The following is a 19,071-nucleotide window of genomic DNA, read 5'->3' as shown; positions in this document are numbered from 1 at the left end:
GGCCTGTAATTCTTAACAATAACACACTTAGATCTGTCCACCAAGAGTCTAGTAGATATCCCGGGTATGATGAAGTTTGAAACACAAAAACATAAATTATAATATAATAAATAAATAATTAAAAAAATAATATAATAATAATAAAATAAATTTCCCCACGATTCACTATCGCTTAATTCTGCAAGTGTTCTAATTTACTATCGCTGTTTTCTAGTTGGTCTAAAGCCACTTTTGACATAAAGGGACACTTTTTGGTTGCTATGGACAATCTCAAGTTTCCAGGCAGAAAGAACAGTATATATCATATAAAACTGCATGCAGGGCATTGGACAAAGCACTGGGGACAGAAGGGAAGTGAAATGATTTCATACAGTACTGTAATCTGTAAGATTACAGTACTGTATGTATGATTTTTACTTTTTTTTTTTAAATTTGCCGCCAGTCTCCGCCCCCGTGCGTCGCAACACTCGCAGGGAACGGAGCCTGGCACAGAGAGGCTTCGGAGAAGGCAGAGCCCGCAGACACAGCGGGGGACATCGCAGGATCCTGGGGACAAGGTAAGTAATGCCGCACCAGGATCCTGCAATGTAATCCCGAGTGTGGCTCGGGGTTACCGCTAATGGTGCTGAATTTTAACCCCGAGCCACACTTGGGAAATCCGTCAGGGAAGTTAAGGACTCCAGAATCCTCAAATGAGAGATCTAACTTTTTAGATACTTGTGGCATAGGAGCGTCTAACCTAGGACATTTGAAAAACACCTCTTCAAAATCAGACTGAAAGGGAAATCTTCTCTTGGGAAATGTCCTCTAGACTGGAACAACCTTCTTTCACGTTCTTTCCATTCAGAAAGGATCATGTCCTTGAGTGAGCGATGTACTGGAAAAGACCTAGGTTTACGTCCCTGTAAGCCTCTGTACATCTTGTCCTGAACAGACTGTGTTTGCTGAGGCATCTTGATCTGTTCAGAAGTATATATTGACTTTAATAGTTCGTCAATGTCTTCAACTGGAAAAAGATACCTAGTTGAGCAACCAGTATCTTCAACCTCCGACGCAGACTCATCGTCAGATGCAGATACTGCATTCTCACCCTTTTCCAGGTCAGAAACATCTCATGAACTAATGGTCTCTGATACTAAGGAAGAGATCTAGCAGAGAATGAAGGTTCCTGAGTCACAGTAACAGACTTTGAAGTGGAAGGACCTAGCCCTGCTAATCTGACATTTAAGGACTGAAAAGAGGCAACTACCTCTTTCATAGAAGCAATCAATTCCTTAACCGAGGCAAAAGATCCAGAACCTGCTCCTGAAGGAATACAATCCTCACAAAAATAATTTTACAACCATCAGGAAGCCTAGCTCTACAGTTTCCAAATTTTTTTCTTTACAGGCTTATCAATCTAGAAAAACTCCTTTAAAAAGGGAAACAAATATATACAGACCCCAACTGTAGCAGCTCTAACAACAGGTTATGCAGAGGCACTTACCTTGGGGGCAGCATTGCACCCAGATGCAGCCGCTGGTTCAGCTTGTGCAGGTGCTCCATCCACAGGTATGTCCTCTGACTCCATAGAGAGGGCACTAAACCGGCTGGTGAGATAGTCTGCTGACCGCTGTTGTGCTGCTAAACTAGTCTGCCCTGCGTTTGGCAGACTGTTTCCCAAAGCAGCGAATCCCCCCATTGCATCCACGCTGAGTCGATTAAGACATCAGCGTCCAGATATGCGACTTGCCATTTGGATACACTCAATGCGGGGAAATCATGAGGAAACTTACTTGGACATCTTCACATATCCAGGCAAATGCTGGATATGTGCAATGGAAATTGCCGCTGCTAAGACAACACAAGGCAAGTAATCCATATCAACATAGGGGGGCCCTTTTTAGTCTACTGAAGAAGAGAAATGCCACAGACAAGGTCACAACTCATCTGGGTATCACAAAAAACAAAAAGGGGGGTCCGCCAACCACAGTTACCAGACCTACAAAAAAAAAAAAAAAAAAACATTACGGCGTGTACTCCTGGAAACACAAAACAACTGCAGATCAGAAATGAGGGAGGGGCCTTTCAAATTGTGTCTGATTTGTGTTTCCTGTAGAGGGCGGAGCCAATCATCTCTCAAGTAGCCGTCCTGGAAGACGAGGGTGCGGTATTTCAGTCCAAAACAATCTATTCAATTTTGCTCTTTACATGAGAAAAAAAAGATTTACTGGGAGGACAGCCAATAGAAATGTTGAGAAGACAACAAGAAAGTACAAGATCTCCCCAAATTCTTCAGTGTGATTTGCATATTTTACCCATTTTAACTTGTGTGACTGGTGTTCTCTATGCCACCCCAGTATCTGAAATATGAAACTGTCAGAACTGCAATATTATAAACATCCCAATAGATCATCTTCCTGCTCTTGAATTTCAGCAAACAGGGACTGCACACCAACAGGCAACCGGGATTGGTGTACAGGAGATACAAGAAACAAATGCCCCTTTTTTTTGGAGGATCTTCCTTGCTTGTTTTGTACCTTTCTATCCAACAGTTGTATGATAAGAAAACAAACATTCTTACTTCACATATAATTGGATGGGCCACAGCATCAGGTTTAATGACAGCTAAAGTGAGCTGAAGAGAGCGAGTCCAGCGCAATGTGGACATGATCCCATTAATGAAGGAAGGCACTATCTGTGAAGACAAAATAAAGACGTATATTGTACTAGGTACCATCATTTGTATGTGGTTATTAGGCTTATAAGCAATCAGCAGAAAAAAAAGACAATTATATTACAATATGTAATGCATGCATGTACCTCATTTATACTTGTATGGTGTTTGAGCGTAAATGCATTCTACTGGCCAGAATATTAATTTATTTTGGCCATTGGAATACATTTAAGCACATACATGTGCGTTTATGCATGTTTCTGTTCAAAAGGTCTTTGGTGGGGTTTTTTTTGCCTCTAAAAACACTCCCCTTCAAATATTCCTGTACATGCCTATGCGTGTATGACAACATACATAGGCTAACATAGAGGTGCTTTTATAGGCATAAAAAAACAAAAATGCTGATTGCCTGTATAAGTGAAGAAGCATAGCCAAAGCTCTTTTGTCCCTACTTCTCCTGTAGATCACAGGAGTGCAGTTTGTTTTGAACTCCTGTGACCTGTTTTCAGCTCACAGCGGGCCAAAGTTCACTGTCAGATGATGTCACTAAGCCGGTCCAGGCTCAGGAAAGATCCCGACCAAATGGTTGGGACCCACCCAGATGCCTAGACTGCACCTGGCTCGGTCTCTCATCGATCCGCTGAAAGCCTGTGTAAGCCCTTCCTGCCACCACCACTCCAGTGAGTGTGCGAGGGGCAGAGCAGAGCGCCACTGACTGACCATCACGGGTCTCTGCTCAAAGCAGAGGTGTGAACTGAGCGATCAGCAGTGTTTGATCGCTCAGTTCTCATTACAGAGTTGGTGGGCACAGATGCAGCATTGGATCGATTCTGCATCCACCTAGGTGACCATAACTGTTTAACTCCAAAGACATGCTGGTAGGTTAATTGGATCCTGTCTAAATTGTCCCTAGTATGTATGAATGTGAGTTAGGGACCTTAGATTGTAAGCTCCTTGAGGGTAGGGACTGATGTGAATGTACAATGTATATGTAAAGCGCTGCACAAATTGACGGCGCTATATAAGTACCTGAAATAAATAAAAATAAAAATTGTTGTCCATACTTCTCTTTTAAGCTATGTGTGCATGAGCCCTTAAAGTGATATTAAACCCATAACCAAAAATGTATTATATTGCAGCTTACCAATCATTAGATGTGATGACTGCTGATGTTTTTTGGCTTTTTTTCCCCCTCTGTCCTCACCTGGTGATCTGGCCAATAACACACCTCCTGTATAAATGGGACACAACTGTGGAGGAAAGAACACAGGAGTCACACCAGTATTGTCAGTCTGGAAGGGGGGGGGGTGTAGGGTTAAATATACTAGCAGATTTAGATGTCCATGTAAACTGGTACATTCTTCTAGGGGGTCTGTGCTTTGAAAAACAAGAAACTTGCTGGATTGATCACCAGATGAAAGTAAAGAGTGAAAGACATAAAAAGTAAACTAATACCGCTGTCACATCTAAGAATTGGCAATCTGCAATATAATAAATGTTTGTTTCTGGATTTAACCCTGCTTTAAAGTGAAGATAGAGTGTGGAGGGGGGGGGGGTATAAAAATAGCTATTTTATTTCTGTGTGTTGCTGCTGCAGAGTTCCCCTCACTTCCTCCTTTTTGAGTGAGAAAACCTCCCCTGTATGTTTGGTATGTGTTCCTATTCACACAGAATAACCCAAATTTTTTATTTTTCTGACATTTTAGATATTTTTCAGGAGGAGGTTCCTTGAACAATGTTAGGGTGGCTATACATGAGTCAGTTTTTTTTTTTTTTCAAACCGCATGCCGACCGTATAACATAGATATACAGCGGCAAGGTGGCTCTGCTGCACCAGATCATGTACTAGGTACGTGATCTGGCAGTTCCTGGTAGGGGGCACGCACCCCTGGTGACCCAGCTGTGCTGTCATTAAACACAGCAGGTGTCAGCCAATGGATTACTGCTGGCATCTGGCATTTTTATGAATTTACACAGGACAGGGCTCTGCCTATGTAAACACGGCAGAGCTCTGTCCTGTCAGCTGGGAAGTAATGGATTATCTTTCCCCGCAAAGCAGGAAATAAAATCCATTACTTCCCCTACTAAAAACACCTCCCACAGTACACCAAAACACTGGCTAGGCACACAGTTAACCCTTTGATTGACCTAGATGTTAACCCCTTCCCAGCCAGTGTCATTAGTACAGTGACAGAGCATATTTTTAGCAATGATCACTGTATTAGTGTCACTGGTTCCCAAAAAAGTGTCAAAAGTGTCAGTGTCTGAATGTCCGCTGCAATATCGCAGTCCTCTATAAGCCGTTGATCGCCGCCATTACTAGTAGAAAAAAAAAAAATTCCAGTTTATATCCCATAGTTTGTAGATGCTATAACTTTTGCGCAAACCAATCAATATATCTTAATAGGATTTTTGTCTTTTACCAAAAATATCAGAATACACATTGACCTAAATTTATCAAGAAATTCGATTTTTTTTCACTGGATGTGTTTTATAGCAGAAAGCAATATATATATATATATATATATATATATATATATATATATATATATATATATATATATATATATATATATATATATATATATATATATTTTTTTTTTTTTTACCGTAATTGTCTGTCTTTTTTTGTTTATAGCGCAAAAAATAAAATAAAACCCAGGGCTGATCAAATACCACCAAAAGAAAGCTCTATTTGTGGGGAAAAAAAGGACATACATTTTATTTGGGTACAATGTCGCACAACCACGCAATTGTCAGTTAAAGTAATGACCAAAGATGGTCTGGTCAGGAAGGGGGGGGTAAATCTTCCGGGGGTCAAGTGGTTAACCAGCAGGCTGAACGAAAATACCTGACCTGATTCCCCCCATTCACACATTCAAATGTGGGTGGGGGAATCCCTCTCACCATATCTTTGTAATCTGACAGTGGAGAGGAATTAGAACTCCTGTCAGTTTTTATTGCTGCCTGTGTCCCTGTTAAGGATATTCCCCCTCTCTATTTGTCATGTTTACCATTATCATCAAAAGTGAAAGAAAAAGAAAGTCACAAATTTTGGGTTATCCCTAGAACAGTAGGCCTCATGCACACTGGATGTTTTTCCGGCTGCTGTTTTTTGGCTTCAGGCATTTCTTTCTGCAGCCAGTAAACTCCCCAGCATGTTATTCTATGTGTCCGTGCTCTTTGAGGTGGTGCGGGAGGGCTGTATACCCCGCTCCTTAATTGCCCCTGCCCACTGCAATTAATGGGCAGCGTTGTCAAAGCGCCTGCAAAGCATTTCAGCAGCGGCGCTTTTAACCCCTTCGGGGGGTTAAAAGGGCACCGCTAGCGGTAAAGCGCCGCTAAAACTAGCAGCACTTTACCCATACCGCGCCCCCCCCTTCCCCCGCCTCAGTGTGAAAGTGCCATTAAGGCTGGATTCACGCCTATGCAGTTTTACTGCTTTTTGCATTTTGCAGATTTGCACTACAGTCCATTTAACATGGTTTCCTATGGAACACATTCTGTAGTGCAAATCTGCAAAATGCAAAAAGCACTAAAACTGCATAGGTGTGAATCCAGCCTGAGAGGAGTTTTTCAGCTGTAATGCTCCAACTCTGATAAAAGGTTAACCACTTGCTGCCCGCCATATAGCAATATGACGACGGCAAAGTGGTTGCAATATCCTGACCGGACGTCACATGATGTCGCCAGGATATCAGGCTGCTGCGCACTCCCGGGGGCGCGCGCCGCGGCGATATTTGTTGCGGGGTGTCAGTCTGACACCCCGCAACTCCAATCTAGGTAAAGAGTCTCTGACGGAGTCTCTTTACCATGTGATCAGCAGTGTCCAATCACGGCTGATCACAGTGTAAACAGGAAGAGCCACTGATAGGCTTTTCCTCACTCGCGCCTGTCAAACGCGAGTAGAGGAGAGCCAAGTGGCTGTTCCACTGACAGGGGGGGGTCTGTGCTGATTGATTAGCGCAGCCCCCCCGAGGATGCCCACACTGGACCACCAGGGATGCCCACCACTAGTCACCACCAGGTATGCCACCCATGGCCACCGGGGATGCCAATCAGTGCCAGACAATAATGCCTGCCAGTGTTGCCCATCAGTACCATCCATTAGTGTACATCAGTGCCACCTATCAGTGCCCATCCGTGTCGCATATTAGTGCCGCCTATCAGTGCCCATCTTCAGTGCCGCCATATCAGTGCCCGTCAGTGAAGGAGAAAACGTACTTATTTACAAAGTTTTGTAACAGAAACAAAAAAAAGTTTTATTTCAAAATTTTCGGTCTTTGTTTTATTTGTGTGAACAAAATGATAAAAATTTTGTTTGGGTACAGTGTTGTATGACTGCGCAATTGACAAAGTGCGACAGTGCTGAAAGCTGAAAATTGGTCTGGGCAGCCAGGAAGGTGTATAAGTGCCCTGTATTGAAGTGGTTAAAAAAGCTGAAAAATGCAGCTAAAAAAAAAAATGCTACAGCTTAAAAAAACTCTGCAAAACCCATTCTACAGTTTTCTACAGCTAATGCTACTGGCCCTTTTTTTTTTTTTTTTAATGCCCAGTGTACATGAAGCCTACTAGAGAGGAAATCACCCCAATGGGGGCATTAGTTCTGGTGACACCCCAGAATTCCCTCACTTTGGAGAGATTTCCTCTCACTTCCTGTTGTGGTTATGGAATGGGAAGTGAAGGGAAATCTCCCCAAATAGACACATGGAAAAAAAAAAACTGACTGGGGTTGCAATCCTCCATTACTCTTCACAAAATTAAAAAAAAAAAAAAAAAAAAAAAAAAAAAAGGAAGGTGTGCCTATAGTCCTTCTTTAAGTATATATACACCCTAACAATGAATGTCTTTCCTATAGACCCTTGTGTTTATGTATGCAGCTCAATAGGTGAAATGTGAAGGAACGCTTCTACAAAAGGCTCATCGGAGACCAGCCGATCCAAACAGGGAATTGTCAGCTCAGACCATTCATTGCACCCAGTACCTATGTCCTTTGCTGGGGACACTCACCTGTCACCCCTCCCGCACTGCTCCTCTATGGCAACTATGGATGCCACAGCACACCATTTCCGGGTCACCTCACCCGGCGCAGGAGAACCCTCACCACATTACTGTTCTCAGGTGTTGCTGTATTCATGTCTCTAATAAAGAAGACATATTGCTGGGGCTAAAAGGACAAGTTTGTTTCTGTGGGCTTCTAAAAAATGGCCGCCAATAGAGACCTTGCCGCTCCCATGTGGGGACCTCCATTTCCGGTTCTTTATCACATCTACTAAATGAAAGCGGTGCGCCGTGTACAGTCCTCTCATTGCGCATGCGCGGTCTCTGCTCTTAGGCATCTGTTGCTAAGCAGTGTGAAGCGGATGGAGGCGAGTGACGCTGATCATAGAAGAAGATCACATCGTACATCGCTAGCTCCAGTCCTATGTATACAAGGTATGTTCTGTGTCTGTCTACTTCTCACCCCCAGTGACTTCACAAGGTGCCCATTCATTAGAAGATGTTGTGTCTGGTGTGTATTGGAAAGGATTGGGGCTCCATAGATGAATGGCGAGTGGTCTGCTTGTGGCCCCCACCAGACGGTGACAAATCATAGGGCCCCGATGCTGGAACACTGTGTGTGTGCCCCCATCCAGGACATGAAGAGTAGACCGGACCCCTGACTCCCCCTTTCCTCATAATAGGACATGAGATGAAGGCTAGGGTTAGAAGCTGCGACTAAACGTGCTGCTTTTGTTAAAAAGGGATCTGAATTCAGATTGCTTTTCAGAGGAGATCGCTAGGCGGTGGGGAGGAGATCACCACCTGTTTTAACCCCATTAATGGCAAACAAACGCGCCACAACTTGCAATGTGGCTGCTGGGCATTGCGGCTCTTCCCCATTCACTTGAATAGGATGCGTTTGGCAAGCTTGCAGCCCAGCGATCGCAGCATGTTGGATAGTTTTTGTTGGGGGTGTAAAGCACGCAAAATTGCACAGTGGTTGTCTTTAGAGCGGATCTTTGCTGCCCCCCTATTTTTTTTCCCTTTACCCTTGTTTACTGGGTGGTGTGTTGTGCACATTCCTAGATACTCCCAGATCCAGCGTTGTCCCGCTAAGATCCTCTTGTCTTCTGCCACCACTTTGCCACTTGCAGCCATGTTGTTTGCGACATCATCGAGAGGCCCGTCGGCTTTTCTGGGTTCAGCTGGAGCAACTCCCAATTATGCGATACTAGACACTCCCCCTCCTCCTTTGTGGGTGAAGGGCAAAGTGAGGACGGTGCACATCATTTGCCTAGGTAAGTGACGTGCATTGGGGGGGGCACACATTTTTCATTAAAAAAAAGGTAAAAAAAACTCTATTCAAGTAGAGGTGGGGTGAATTGGAGTTAAAGTGTTACAAAGCACACAACACTAAAATCAGTCTTTATATGCAGTAAGGAATGCTTGTTATACTCACTATGGAGCCTAAGGGGTTAATTCCCTGCATTGTGTAAAAGCCTGTTGTTATCTGTCTCTCTGATCATCCCCTTCTTTTAATGTCCCCAATCCATCTCCTTATAGAACAAAGCATTAGGGGGCACTCTGCACATACTCAGTTTGGTGTGTATTGCTAGAGAGTTTTTTTCTTCTTGGGAGAGTGCATGTGATCAGCACAGGGCCAATCGGCACTGTCCAGACAGTCAGTGGTCCTGCAGTCTAATGCCCCGTACACACGGTCGGATTTACCGATGGAAAATGTCCGATCGGAGCGTGTTGTCGGAAATTCCGACCGTGTGTGGGCTCCATCAGACATTTTCCATCTGATTTTCCGACACACAAAGTTGGACAGCAGGAGATAAAATTTTCCGACAACAAAATCCGTTGTCGGAATTTCCGATCGTGTGTACACAAATCCGACGGACAAAGTGCCACGCATGCTCAGAATAAATAAAGAGATGAAAGCTATTGGCCACTGCCCCGTTTATAGCCCCGACGTACGTGTTTTACGTCACCGCGTTCAGAAAGATCGGATTTTCCGACAACTTTGTGTGACCGTGTGTATGCAAGACAAGTTTGAGCCAACATCCGTCGGAAAAAATCCTAGGATTTTGTTGTCGGAATGTCCGAACAAAGTCCGACCGTGTGTACGCCCTATTATAGGTCAACCAGGGGAAATTGAAAACTCCTCCTACAAGCTTTAACCAGACACTGATAGAAGTCACAAGACTGCTCCGACTAATGAGAAACAATATTTAGCAGTTTATATTTACTAAAATAATTGCATTTCCATGTTCTGTGTACTGTGGGAGACCAGATATAGTGAATGCAGGGTCCTGGGTTTAGTAACACTTTAAATTTATTCCAAGGGTGAAGATCCGAAGATTTACTCTAATGCCCCGTACACACGAGCGGAATTGCCGACAGAAAAAGTCTGACGGGAGCTTTTCATTGTATATTCCGATCGTGTGTACGCCTCATCGGACTTTTTACGTTGAAAATTCTGACGGACCTAGAAATGGAGCATGTTCTAAATATTTCCGATGGAACCAATTCCTATCGGGAAAACCACTCGTCTGTATGCTGTTCCGACGGACCAAAAACGACACATGCTCTGAAGCAAGTACCAGACGGAAGCTATTGGCTATTGAACTTCCTCTTCTAGACCCGTTGTACGTCACCGCGTTCTGGACGGTCAGACTTTGGTGTGATTGTGTGTACGCAAGACAGTTTCAGCGGAATTCCGTCGGAACTCTGTCGTTAAAACCTTCAGAGTTTATTCCGATGGGAAAACCGGTCGTGTGTACATGGCATAAGAATTAACTGCACCACCATACATCTGCCCTCTGATTCCTCCTGTATTAAGATGTAACTGTACTGTTTCCCATAACATTGTAAAGCACTGCGCAAACTGTTGGTGCTATATAAACCCTATATAATAATATTATGCTAAACTGCAGTGCGTTTCTCTGCAGGTTGGGAATGCACGTGATTTTGTGTGCATTCCCCAGCTGCAGAGATGTGGACCAAGCGTAAGGAGGACAGTTGAGGGGAGCTAACAATTTGACTTATCTGTGTGTTTTTAAGCCCGCAACCACATCCCCAAACCTAACCAAAGGCAAAACATTTTTCTTCCCCAAGTCATCCTCCAGGACGATGGGTTCCACACCAGTGCGAGCCAAAGCAACCAGCCCGATCCTGTTCCACCTAACTACCACCAGGATCCTAATCATAGGTAATAGTGCAGGAGCAAAGAACCAATCTCTAGATGGGCCCTCCAACCATATGACTCGCATCCGTGGTGATATGTGCTTGAATTGGGGGCTCATACAAATCCCTCGCCTAGGCAAAAGAATGCTGAAATGATGGAAGTCACCAAGTTGACTAAAGCCTCATACACACGATCAGATTTTCGGACAACCATTCGTCCGTTTTGTTGCATGCTAGTCTCATGTCGAAAGTGAAGCGTTTACTCACAATAGGAATATTCTCGTACGACAGAATTCAACGTCAGAAGTGACGTAATGTGTTGAATATTTTTTTGTATGTATTCTTTCGTTTCTGAGCATGCGTAGTCTTGCTCTTACGTTTTTGGTTTTTTTTTTGTACGAAAACCATACTAATTATACGAAAACTGGATGTAGAGTTCACATACGACAAAAATTTTATAGTCTGCACATCCAGCTTTTGTCGGATGAAAAACCAGAATTGACTGTCGAAAGCACCATACTAACAATCCGAAAATCAGCAGATCGATCGTCAGACAAAATTTTACTTCTGATTTTTGTATTGTGTGTACAGGCCTTAAGGCAGGGAAGGATTTTGGTTCCACCAGTTCAAATACATATCATGAAGGATGCGAGTGCACATGGTTGGGGGGCCTATCTAGAGATTGGTTCTTTGGTCCTGCACTTTTACCTATGGCTAGGATCCTGGTTATAGTTAGGGGGCACAGGATCAGGCTGGTTGCTTTGGCTCGCAATCCTGGAGGATTCCTAGAAAAAGGAGTTATCGGGTAATAACTCCTTCTTTTTTATTTTTTTTATTTTGGATAGAGTAAGGGAGGGTTGTAACCCTTTGCCAGAGGAAATTTCTGCAAAGTGGGTGGTTGTCACTAGAACTAGTGCCCCAACTGGAAGATTTCCCCTTTATTCCTGTTTTGGGGACAACCAAAAATTTGTGATTTATTTATTTTTTCATTTTCGGTGGTAATGATAAACAGGACAAATAAAGAGGGTGAATCTTCCTAATAGGGACACTGACAGCAATAAAAACCTGACTGCACCTATATCTCTTCATTCTATCCAATACTTAAAGGATAAGTCCACTTTAAAAATAAATACACTTCTTTTTTTTTTTTTTGTAGGGTTTTTTTTTTGGTGCTATTTTTGCACATTTGTTGTGCGACAGCATAGGACACCACATTCACTTAAATGAGCTGCACTACGGATGACAAACGTGCCAAAGTAGCTCCTGCACTTTTTTTTTTGTCAGTGAGCCAATGCGCATTTTAACACATTTTTCTTGCAACAAAACACAAGAGTGCTACCCACATTTGCGGTGCCATTAAGAAATAATGCCACCACACTAGCAATTTTCTGAATTTTTTACACGTTTCTGCAAACGCAGGCAGAAATGCTTATATCTGCCCACATTCCCGGAACGCTAAGGTGTGAATGCAAGTCTCTGAACTCCAGGTATGGATTTTATTGCATAGTTGCATGGGTCCAGCTTGGCATGACCACTGTGAAAACGTAAGATCACAGTAGTAGTTGGCACTTCATTATTTGCATCTCCTGGGCAGTGTATGACCGCTGAGACATGCTTTATTGTATTTATATTTTTAAGGTCTAGTGGTGGCCATACACACACTTTCTTTCCTTCTTTCCTTCTTTCCTTCTTTCCTTCTTTCCTTCTTTCCTTCTTTCCTTCTTTCCTTCTTTCCTTCTTTCCTTCTTTCCTTCTTTCCTTCTTTCCTTCTTTCCTTCCTTCCTTCCATCTGGATCCATTTAGGCTAAGTTTCGATCAGGTTTGGCCAGGGCGGATAATAGTTTTGCATCGATCGGCAGTACTGAGATACTTTGTTCACGAATACAATCATATATCGAGCAGTCAAATTATGAGATTACATGGTGGAAACAGAGCTGTGAATGATAACTTAGAATTTTATCTTCACTATCAATTGAAATCCATTTTCCTGTGTGTGCCTTATTGATAGAATGGGTTGTCAACAGAACGATTAATCCTATCAGGTGAGATTGATCGGAAAATAAATCGATAATGTTATTGAAGTGCATGGCTACCATTCTAGAAGTAGAAGTGTAAGGGCCTGTTCACACTACATGCAGTTACATGCCTCCTGGGTAAATGAGGGTAACTGCAATGATACACAGAAAATGATAGTTTTCTATGTGTCATGTTTACACCAGAACGCTGTGATATAATATGCAACATGTTTGCATAATATCTCACCTCACTGGATGGCACCGCATGTCACCACACAGAAGGCGCAACTTGAAATTTGGAATTCAAAATTTGGAATTTGGAATGCGAAATTTGGAACTCGGAATTTGGAATTCAAAATTCGGTACTTGGAACTCGGTACTTGGAATTTTGAACTTGGAACTCGGAATTTGGAACACGAAATATGGAACTTGGAACTCCGGAATTTGGAATGCGGAACTCGGAATGTGAAATTTGGAACTCGGAATTTGGAAACTTGGAACACGAAATATGGAACTCAGAATTTGAGATTTGTAACTCAGAATTTTGAACTTGGAACACGAAATATGGAATTCGGAACTCGGAATTATGGAATTAGGAACTTTGGATCTTGGAATATGGAACTTTTGGAATATGAAAATTGGAACTCCGCATTTCACGCTAGAGCGCGCGTTCATCAGCAAGTGATGACGCGTGCTTTAGCGTGAAATGCATAGAGCTGTTTCACAGACCTACTTGATGCAAGTTAATATATGCAGTGGAGAGATGTTCTAAGGTGAAGACGCCTACATTTGTATACCTGCAAAGTGGATTGGGATCCAGCTTCCTCCATATATGATTGCTTGATTGGAATGGGATGCATAAAAGAGCTACAGCATTGAATTGAGGAGTCCTTCCCATAGCCATGCTTTGAGGTCACTTTGTGGCCGAGGCGATCTGGTGAGTGCATTTTGTTATCACTTTGGGTAAAGCACTTTTACCAAGTTTACTGAAGCACTGTCAGGTCACCTTAAGGCTAGGTGACAGATGCACACCGTTGGGATCAGGAGTGTACCGCAAGGTAGTGGACCCTACGGCTGACTGCTGGGGATGGGAGTCAGGGTGGTAAGGAAGGCAGGGCCGCTGGAACACCAACACGGATCCCACCGGGGTTAGAGCGTAAGATTCCCTGGGGCGCGGAGTCTAAGAGCCAGCAGGTTTTCACCAGAGCCTCTAGTGGTGAGGATGGACTGGGCTGCAACTGGCTCCAGGTCGCCTCCCCCAGGGTTCCCCAGCTCACACTTACAGTAGGCAACAGGAGGATAGGTATAGTAAGGGAATAAGCCAAGGTTGGGGCCACAAGCAGACAAGGACAACAGAGTTCACGCCAAGTTTCAGGGTCACAGGCAAACAGGGATAGTCGGGGACACGCCAAAGGTCAGGGTCACGAGCAGACAGGAATAGTTGAGAACACGCCAAGGTTGGTAACAGAAACAAACGTAGAGCACACGACAGGCAGGAAACCAGAAGCCAAAACACACAAAGGTTGATCAGCAGGGCTGGCCTGCAGTGCAGAGGTTAATATAGAGTTCTCTGATAGGAGCTGGGGTGGAGCCATGCTAGAGGAGAGATTATAAAAGCAGTCAGGTGAGAATCAGCTGGTCTCTAGAGATGAACACATGGAGACAGGTAAGCTGACAGACAAAAATCTATTGCATAACCATGACAAGCACGTGTGCATTTTATTTTCATGGTGTTGGAGCATACACAAGAATATTTGTTCACATATGATTATTATGGACATTTTTTGATGGTTTATGTTATTGTGCACTTTATTAATCAGATGGCTTTTTTTTTTTTTTTTTTTTTTTTTGCATGAGCTGAGGAGGGTTTGAATCGTAGTCCCCACCCACCCGAGAGATCTTGCCAGGAAGCTGTCACCTGTACTGTGCCAATCTTAAGGGGCCGAGACAATTCCCACCCCACAGCTGAACATTTGCAAAGGGTCTGTATGTCTACATGCGGCTGTGGTGCGGGAAATTACTTAGTCACTTACGATTGGCAAAGTACAGCGACAACTTCCTGGTGGAATCTCTCAGGTGAGTTCGGATTAGGATCAAAACACGTGAGCTCATCCCTAATGTTTACAATCTACGGTACTTATACTGATTTTATTCAGTCACTGGAGTATATCACACAGCCAAATCCAAATTGTATGATACACTGGGGGAGATTTACTAAAACTGGTGCAAAAAAGTCTGGTGCAGCTGTGTAGTAACCAATCGGCTTCTAGGATTTATTATCAAAACTTAATTGAGCAAGTTGAAGTTAGATGCTGATTGGTTACCATGCACAGCTGCACCACACTTTTGTGCACCAGTTTTTAGTAAATCTCCCCCTTTGGAACTTAGATGTCTGTTCAATTCTGTCTAAACTCAGGAGATTGTACAATTATATTATTATTATTATTATTATGTTTATATTGTAACATGTGGCCAGTTGTATTTAACTTTGCTAGGCTCAAGCTTTAAAAATACAAATACAAATCTAAATTTAAACTCCTTCACATTACCAGTGAAGAAAGAGAGGGCTCAAATTTGTTAGGGATTATTTATGTGCAAAGCACACACACTCTTAGCAGTGTATTAGATTACAGTTAGTAAGGTTATTGATCGAGGTGCACCGAAAGGAAATTTTGGTGCTGAAACTGAATCCATAAATGCAGGATGCACTTGGCAGAAAACTGAAACTGACAGTTTTTTAAAAAAAAAAAAAAAAAATATATATATATATATATATATATATATATATATATATATATATATATATATATATATATATATATTTTTATATATAATTGTATTATGTTCAACTTTTTCATTAATATCATTAATTTAAATTAGCGCAAGAAAAGCTCATGAAAAAAGAAATCCTGTCAGCGAGTATCGGTTTACTTGTATGGGATGTACGGGTAAGCAGATACACTGACAGTATGGAGGAGACCTGCATCACATCAGCCTGATCATGGTGCAATGCTTTACAGACTCCTAATACAAAAAATAATAAATGAACATTTTTTTTTTTACCTGCAAAAAGATGTGCATTTATTTATTTTTTTCGTACAAAGGTGAACTTATCCTTTAAATAAATCAAGATTTTCCAAAAATACAGCTCCAGGGTTTATAGTCCCTTCGCTTATTAAGTAAAGGGATTTTTCTTATTGTTTGCAGATTTATAAAAAAGACAACCCTATTTTTACTTGTAAAATCAAAACACTTTGTAAAATGTTATCTCCTTTTGTTTGCTTTTTATAAAGGTGGAACGTCAAGATACGCACACTGACTGCAGCCTTTCTTAATATACACCTGTATTATTCTTTTTGATGTCCATGAAAGTTGTCACCAACATGGCAAGAGATGGGCAGGTAGTCACTGAGATTGATCAGGAGAAATATGATGCTGATGAGAATGTCAAAATCATCTGTCTGGGAGACAGCGCAGTTGGAAAGTCAAAGTGAGTAGTGTCTGTAAGCACTATGTAAAAGTCCTACATATCCTCCTGGAATAAAGCCCTCTTTTTCTTACACCTGACCTGTGTTTTTCCCATACTGTGTAAAGTAACAGCCTTACGTTGTTTTATTATTATTATACAGGATTTATATAGCGCGAATAGTTAGCTCAACACTTTCCCATACAAACGAAGACAGTACAGTTACAATGCAATAAAATACAAGAGGATTAGGAGGATCGAGCTCTTAAGAGCTTGCATTCTAATAGGGAGGGTCAAGTGGTACAAAAAGTAACAGTGAGGAATAAGCTTATGCTGATGGAGAAAGTAAAAGATCAGATTTTTGGTGGAGGTGGATAGACTTTCTCGAAGAGAGGAGTTTCCAGGGATTGTCCAAAGGTGGCTTCACACTGCCCTGCTGCAGTCCCACTGCGTTTTGAGCAAAGTGCAGCTAACCCCGGGTTTTCATGGGGGTTACCTGCATTTTCTTATAGCCTTCCTTGAGGTCCTGTGGTTTCAGAAAGCGCACCAAAATTCCTGCATGCCGCATCTTTGCCGCAAAGTGCAGCTAACCCCGGTTTTTCATGGGGGTTACCTGCATTTTCCTATAGCCTTCCTTGAGGTCCTGTGGTTTCAGAAAGCGCACCAAAATTCCTGCATGCCGCATCTTTGGTGCGCTTTCTAAAACTGCAGGACCTCATAGCAGTCTATGGGAAAGCGTAGCTAACCCCCATGAAAACCGCAGGTTAGCTGTGCTTTAGTAAAAGCACAGTGGGGCAGTGTGAAGCCTCACTAAAAGTGGAGCGTTTCTGTACATTTCCTAACTGGGCTGATAGAAAAGTGGTGGAACCAGCTCAAGGCAACTACATATACCATATGTTCCATATGGTAATGTGGATGGGCAAGGTACAAGTTAAGTTTTTATGTACAGTAAAACATAGCAGTCACTCGGATTGAGGGCCCATGCACGCCATGCACAGTGACCTGTGTTTTTCTGCACCAGATTAACGCAAGTCACTGCAAAAGCACAAAGAAAACAATGTGCTTCATTCACACTACAATGTTGTGTACATGTGTTGCAAGTAGGGCTGCAACTAACGATTATTTTCATAATCGATTAGTTGGCCGATTATTGTTTCGATTAATCGGATAATAACCTTAAAAAAAGTGTAGTGTATAATTTAATATGTAAAGTTTAAAAAAAAAGGCAATTTATTCTTCAAAATCTATATGCAGTGTTAAATATAAATAATCAACTATATGATTAGGGAGCAAAATCTCTAATCCACTCTGAGAGTAACAGACAGAAGAGATATATACTGTATATACTATTGGAGGTTGAATCTGGTAAATATCAGACTCAGAGATCAAATTTTTTATTTAGACCCCATTCACACCAGGGCACATGTAATGTGCCCTGCCTCCATGTAAAAGTTTACTTTAAATGTAATAGTAATGCCTTTTATTACCTCCAGTCTATCAGCCTCTACCTTCTCTGGGTTCAGATGCTGATCTTCCCTGCACAGTCTCTAAAGTCATTTTTTTTTAAAACAAACATGGTATACTTACCTGCTCTGTGTAATGGTTTTGCACAGAGCAGCCCCGATTCTTCTCTTCTGGGGTCCCCCACCGATGCCTCTGGCTCCTCCTGCCTTTAGAGTGCCCCAATAGCAAGCTACAAATTATAGTATAGCGTGCCCCTATAGCAAGGTAAAAAAACTTAGCTCAGCGAAGCTGGCCCCCCTACAATCAGCACAAATAAAAACTCAAGTGTGTTTCTTTAGTGCTACGTTTGTGCTGTTTTGTGCCGTAAAAATTTACATTTGTGTTGCTTTTATTTTTAAGATATTAGCAATTGTTTTTTCCAGACTATGACATCACCTAGCCCCCCTACAACGCCCAAATGACACAAAACTGGTCTCGTTGGTTAGTGCTACGTTTGTGCTGGTTTGTGCTGCTAAAATTTTTATTTGTGCTGTTATGGTTTTTAAGTTATAACAGTTTATTTTTTTTTTCAAACCCCACTCACTTTGCCCACCCTACAATCAGCACAAATAAAAACTCAAGTGTGTTTCTTTAGTGCTACATTTGTGCTGTTTTGTGCTGCTAAAATTTCCGTTCTACCTGTTATCGTTTTTGCGTTATTAATGATATATTAAAGGTCACCAAAAGTCAGTCAGCCCCCCTACAACACCCAAATGACACAAAACTGGTCTCGTTGGTTAGTGCTACGTTTGTGCTGTTTTGTGCTGCTAAAAATTCTGTTCTATCTTTTATCGTTTTTGCGTTATTAATGATATATTAAAGGTCACCAAAGGTCAGTCAGCCCCCCTACAACGCCCAAATGACACAAAACTGGTCTTGTTGGTTAGTGCTACGTTTGTGCTGTTTTGTGCTGCTAACATTTCCGTTGTATTATCGTTTTTGCGTTATTAATGATTTATTAAAGGTCACCAAAGGTCAGTCAGCCCCCCTATAATGCCCACATGACACAAAACTGGTCTCGTTGGTTAGTGCTACGTTTGTGCTGTTTTGTGCTGCTAAAATTTCCGTTCTATGTTTTATCGTTTTATCGTTATTAATGATTTATTAAAGGTCACCAAAGGTCAGTCAGCCCCCCAACAATGCCCAAATGACACGAAACTGGTCTCGTTGGTTAGTGCTACGTTTGTGCTGCTAAAATTTTTATTTGTGCTGTTATGGTTTTTAAGTTATAACAGTTTTTTTTTTTCAAACCCAACTCA

The 19,071-nt window shown here is 42.2% G+C and overlaps 2 protein-coding genes across 7 annotated transcripts in view; one reads left to right on the top strand and one right to left on the bottom strand.

The window, feature by feature from the left end:
• The window catches only part of NME6 (NME/NM23 nucleoside diphosphate kinase 6), a 67,799-nt gene extending 59,946 nt beyond the window's left edge, over positions 1–7,853 (bottom strand). For 4 of the 6 annotated variants that reach the window (XR_012242800.1, XM_073619247.1, XM_073619243.1 and 1 more), the window contains exons 1-2: positions 7,667–7,853; positions 2,564–2,677 (exon numbers count right to left, since the gene is read on the bottom strand). Coding sequence is in view for 5 of the 6 variants with exons in the window: in XM_073619247.1 (XP_073475348.1) it covers positions 2,564–2,650 (87 nt within the window). In the remaining variant the exon portion in view is untranslated. Of the gene's footprint in view, positions 1–2,563; positions 2,678–3,800; positions 3,907–7,666 lie in introns of all 6 variants that reach the window. The other 2 variants (XM_073619244.1, XM_073619246.1) reach the window with 1 other exon arrangement.
• Positions 7,854–7,963: 110 nt separating this feature from the next.
• Positions 7,964–19,071, top strand: part of LOC141131688 (rab-like protein 2A) — a 43,891-nt gene continuing 32,783 nt past the window's right edge. Inside the window, exons 1-2 of the mRNA XM_073619242.1 lie at positions 7,964–8,092; positions 16,137–16,333. Of these exons, the coding sequence (XP_073475343.1) occupies positions 16,203–16,333 (131 nt within the window). The 5' untranslated portion in view covers positions 7,964–8,092; positions 16,137–16,202. The remainder of the gene's footprint in view (positions 8,093–16,136; positions 16,334–19,071) is intronic.

Source organism: Aquarana catesbeiana, linkage group LG03 (assembly GCF_042186555.1).
Source record: "Aquarana catesbeiana isolate 2022-GZ linkage group LG03, ASM4218655v1, whole genome shotgun sequence".
Classification (NCBI taxonomy): domain Eukaryota; kingdom Metazoa; phylum Chordata; class Amphibia; order Anura; family Ranidae; genus Aquarana; species Aquarana catesbeiana.
Note: the sequence above shows the minus strand (reverse complement) of the source record. Positions and strands in the feature narration are given on the sequence as shown.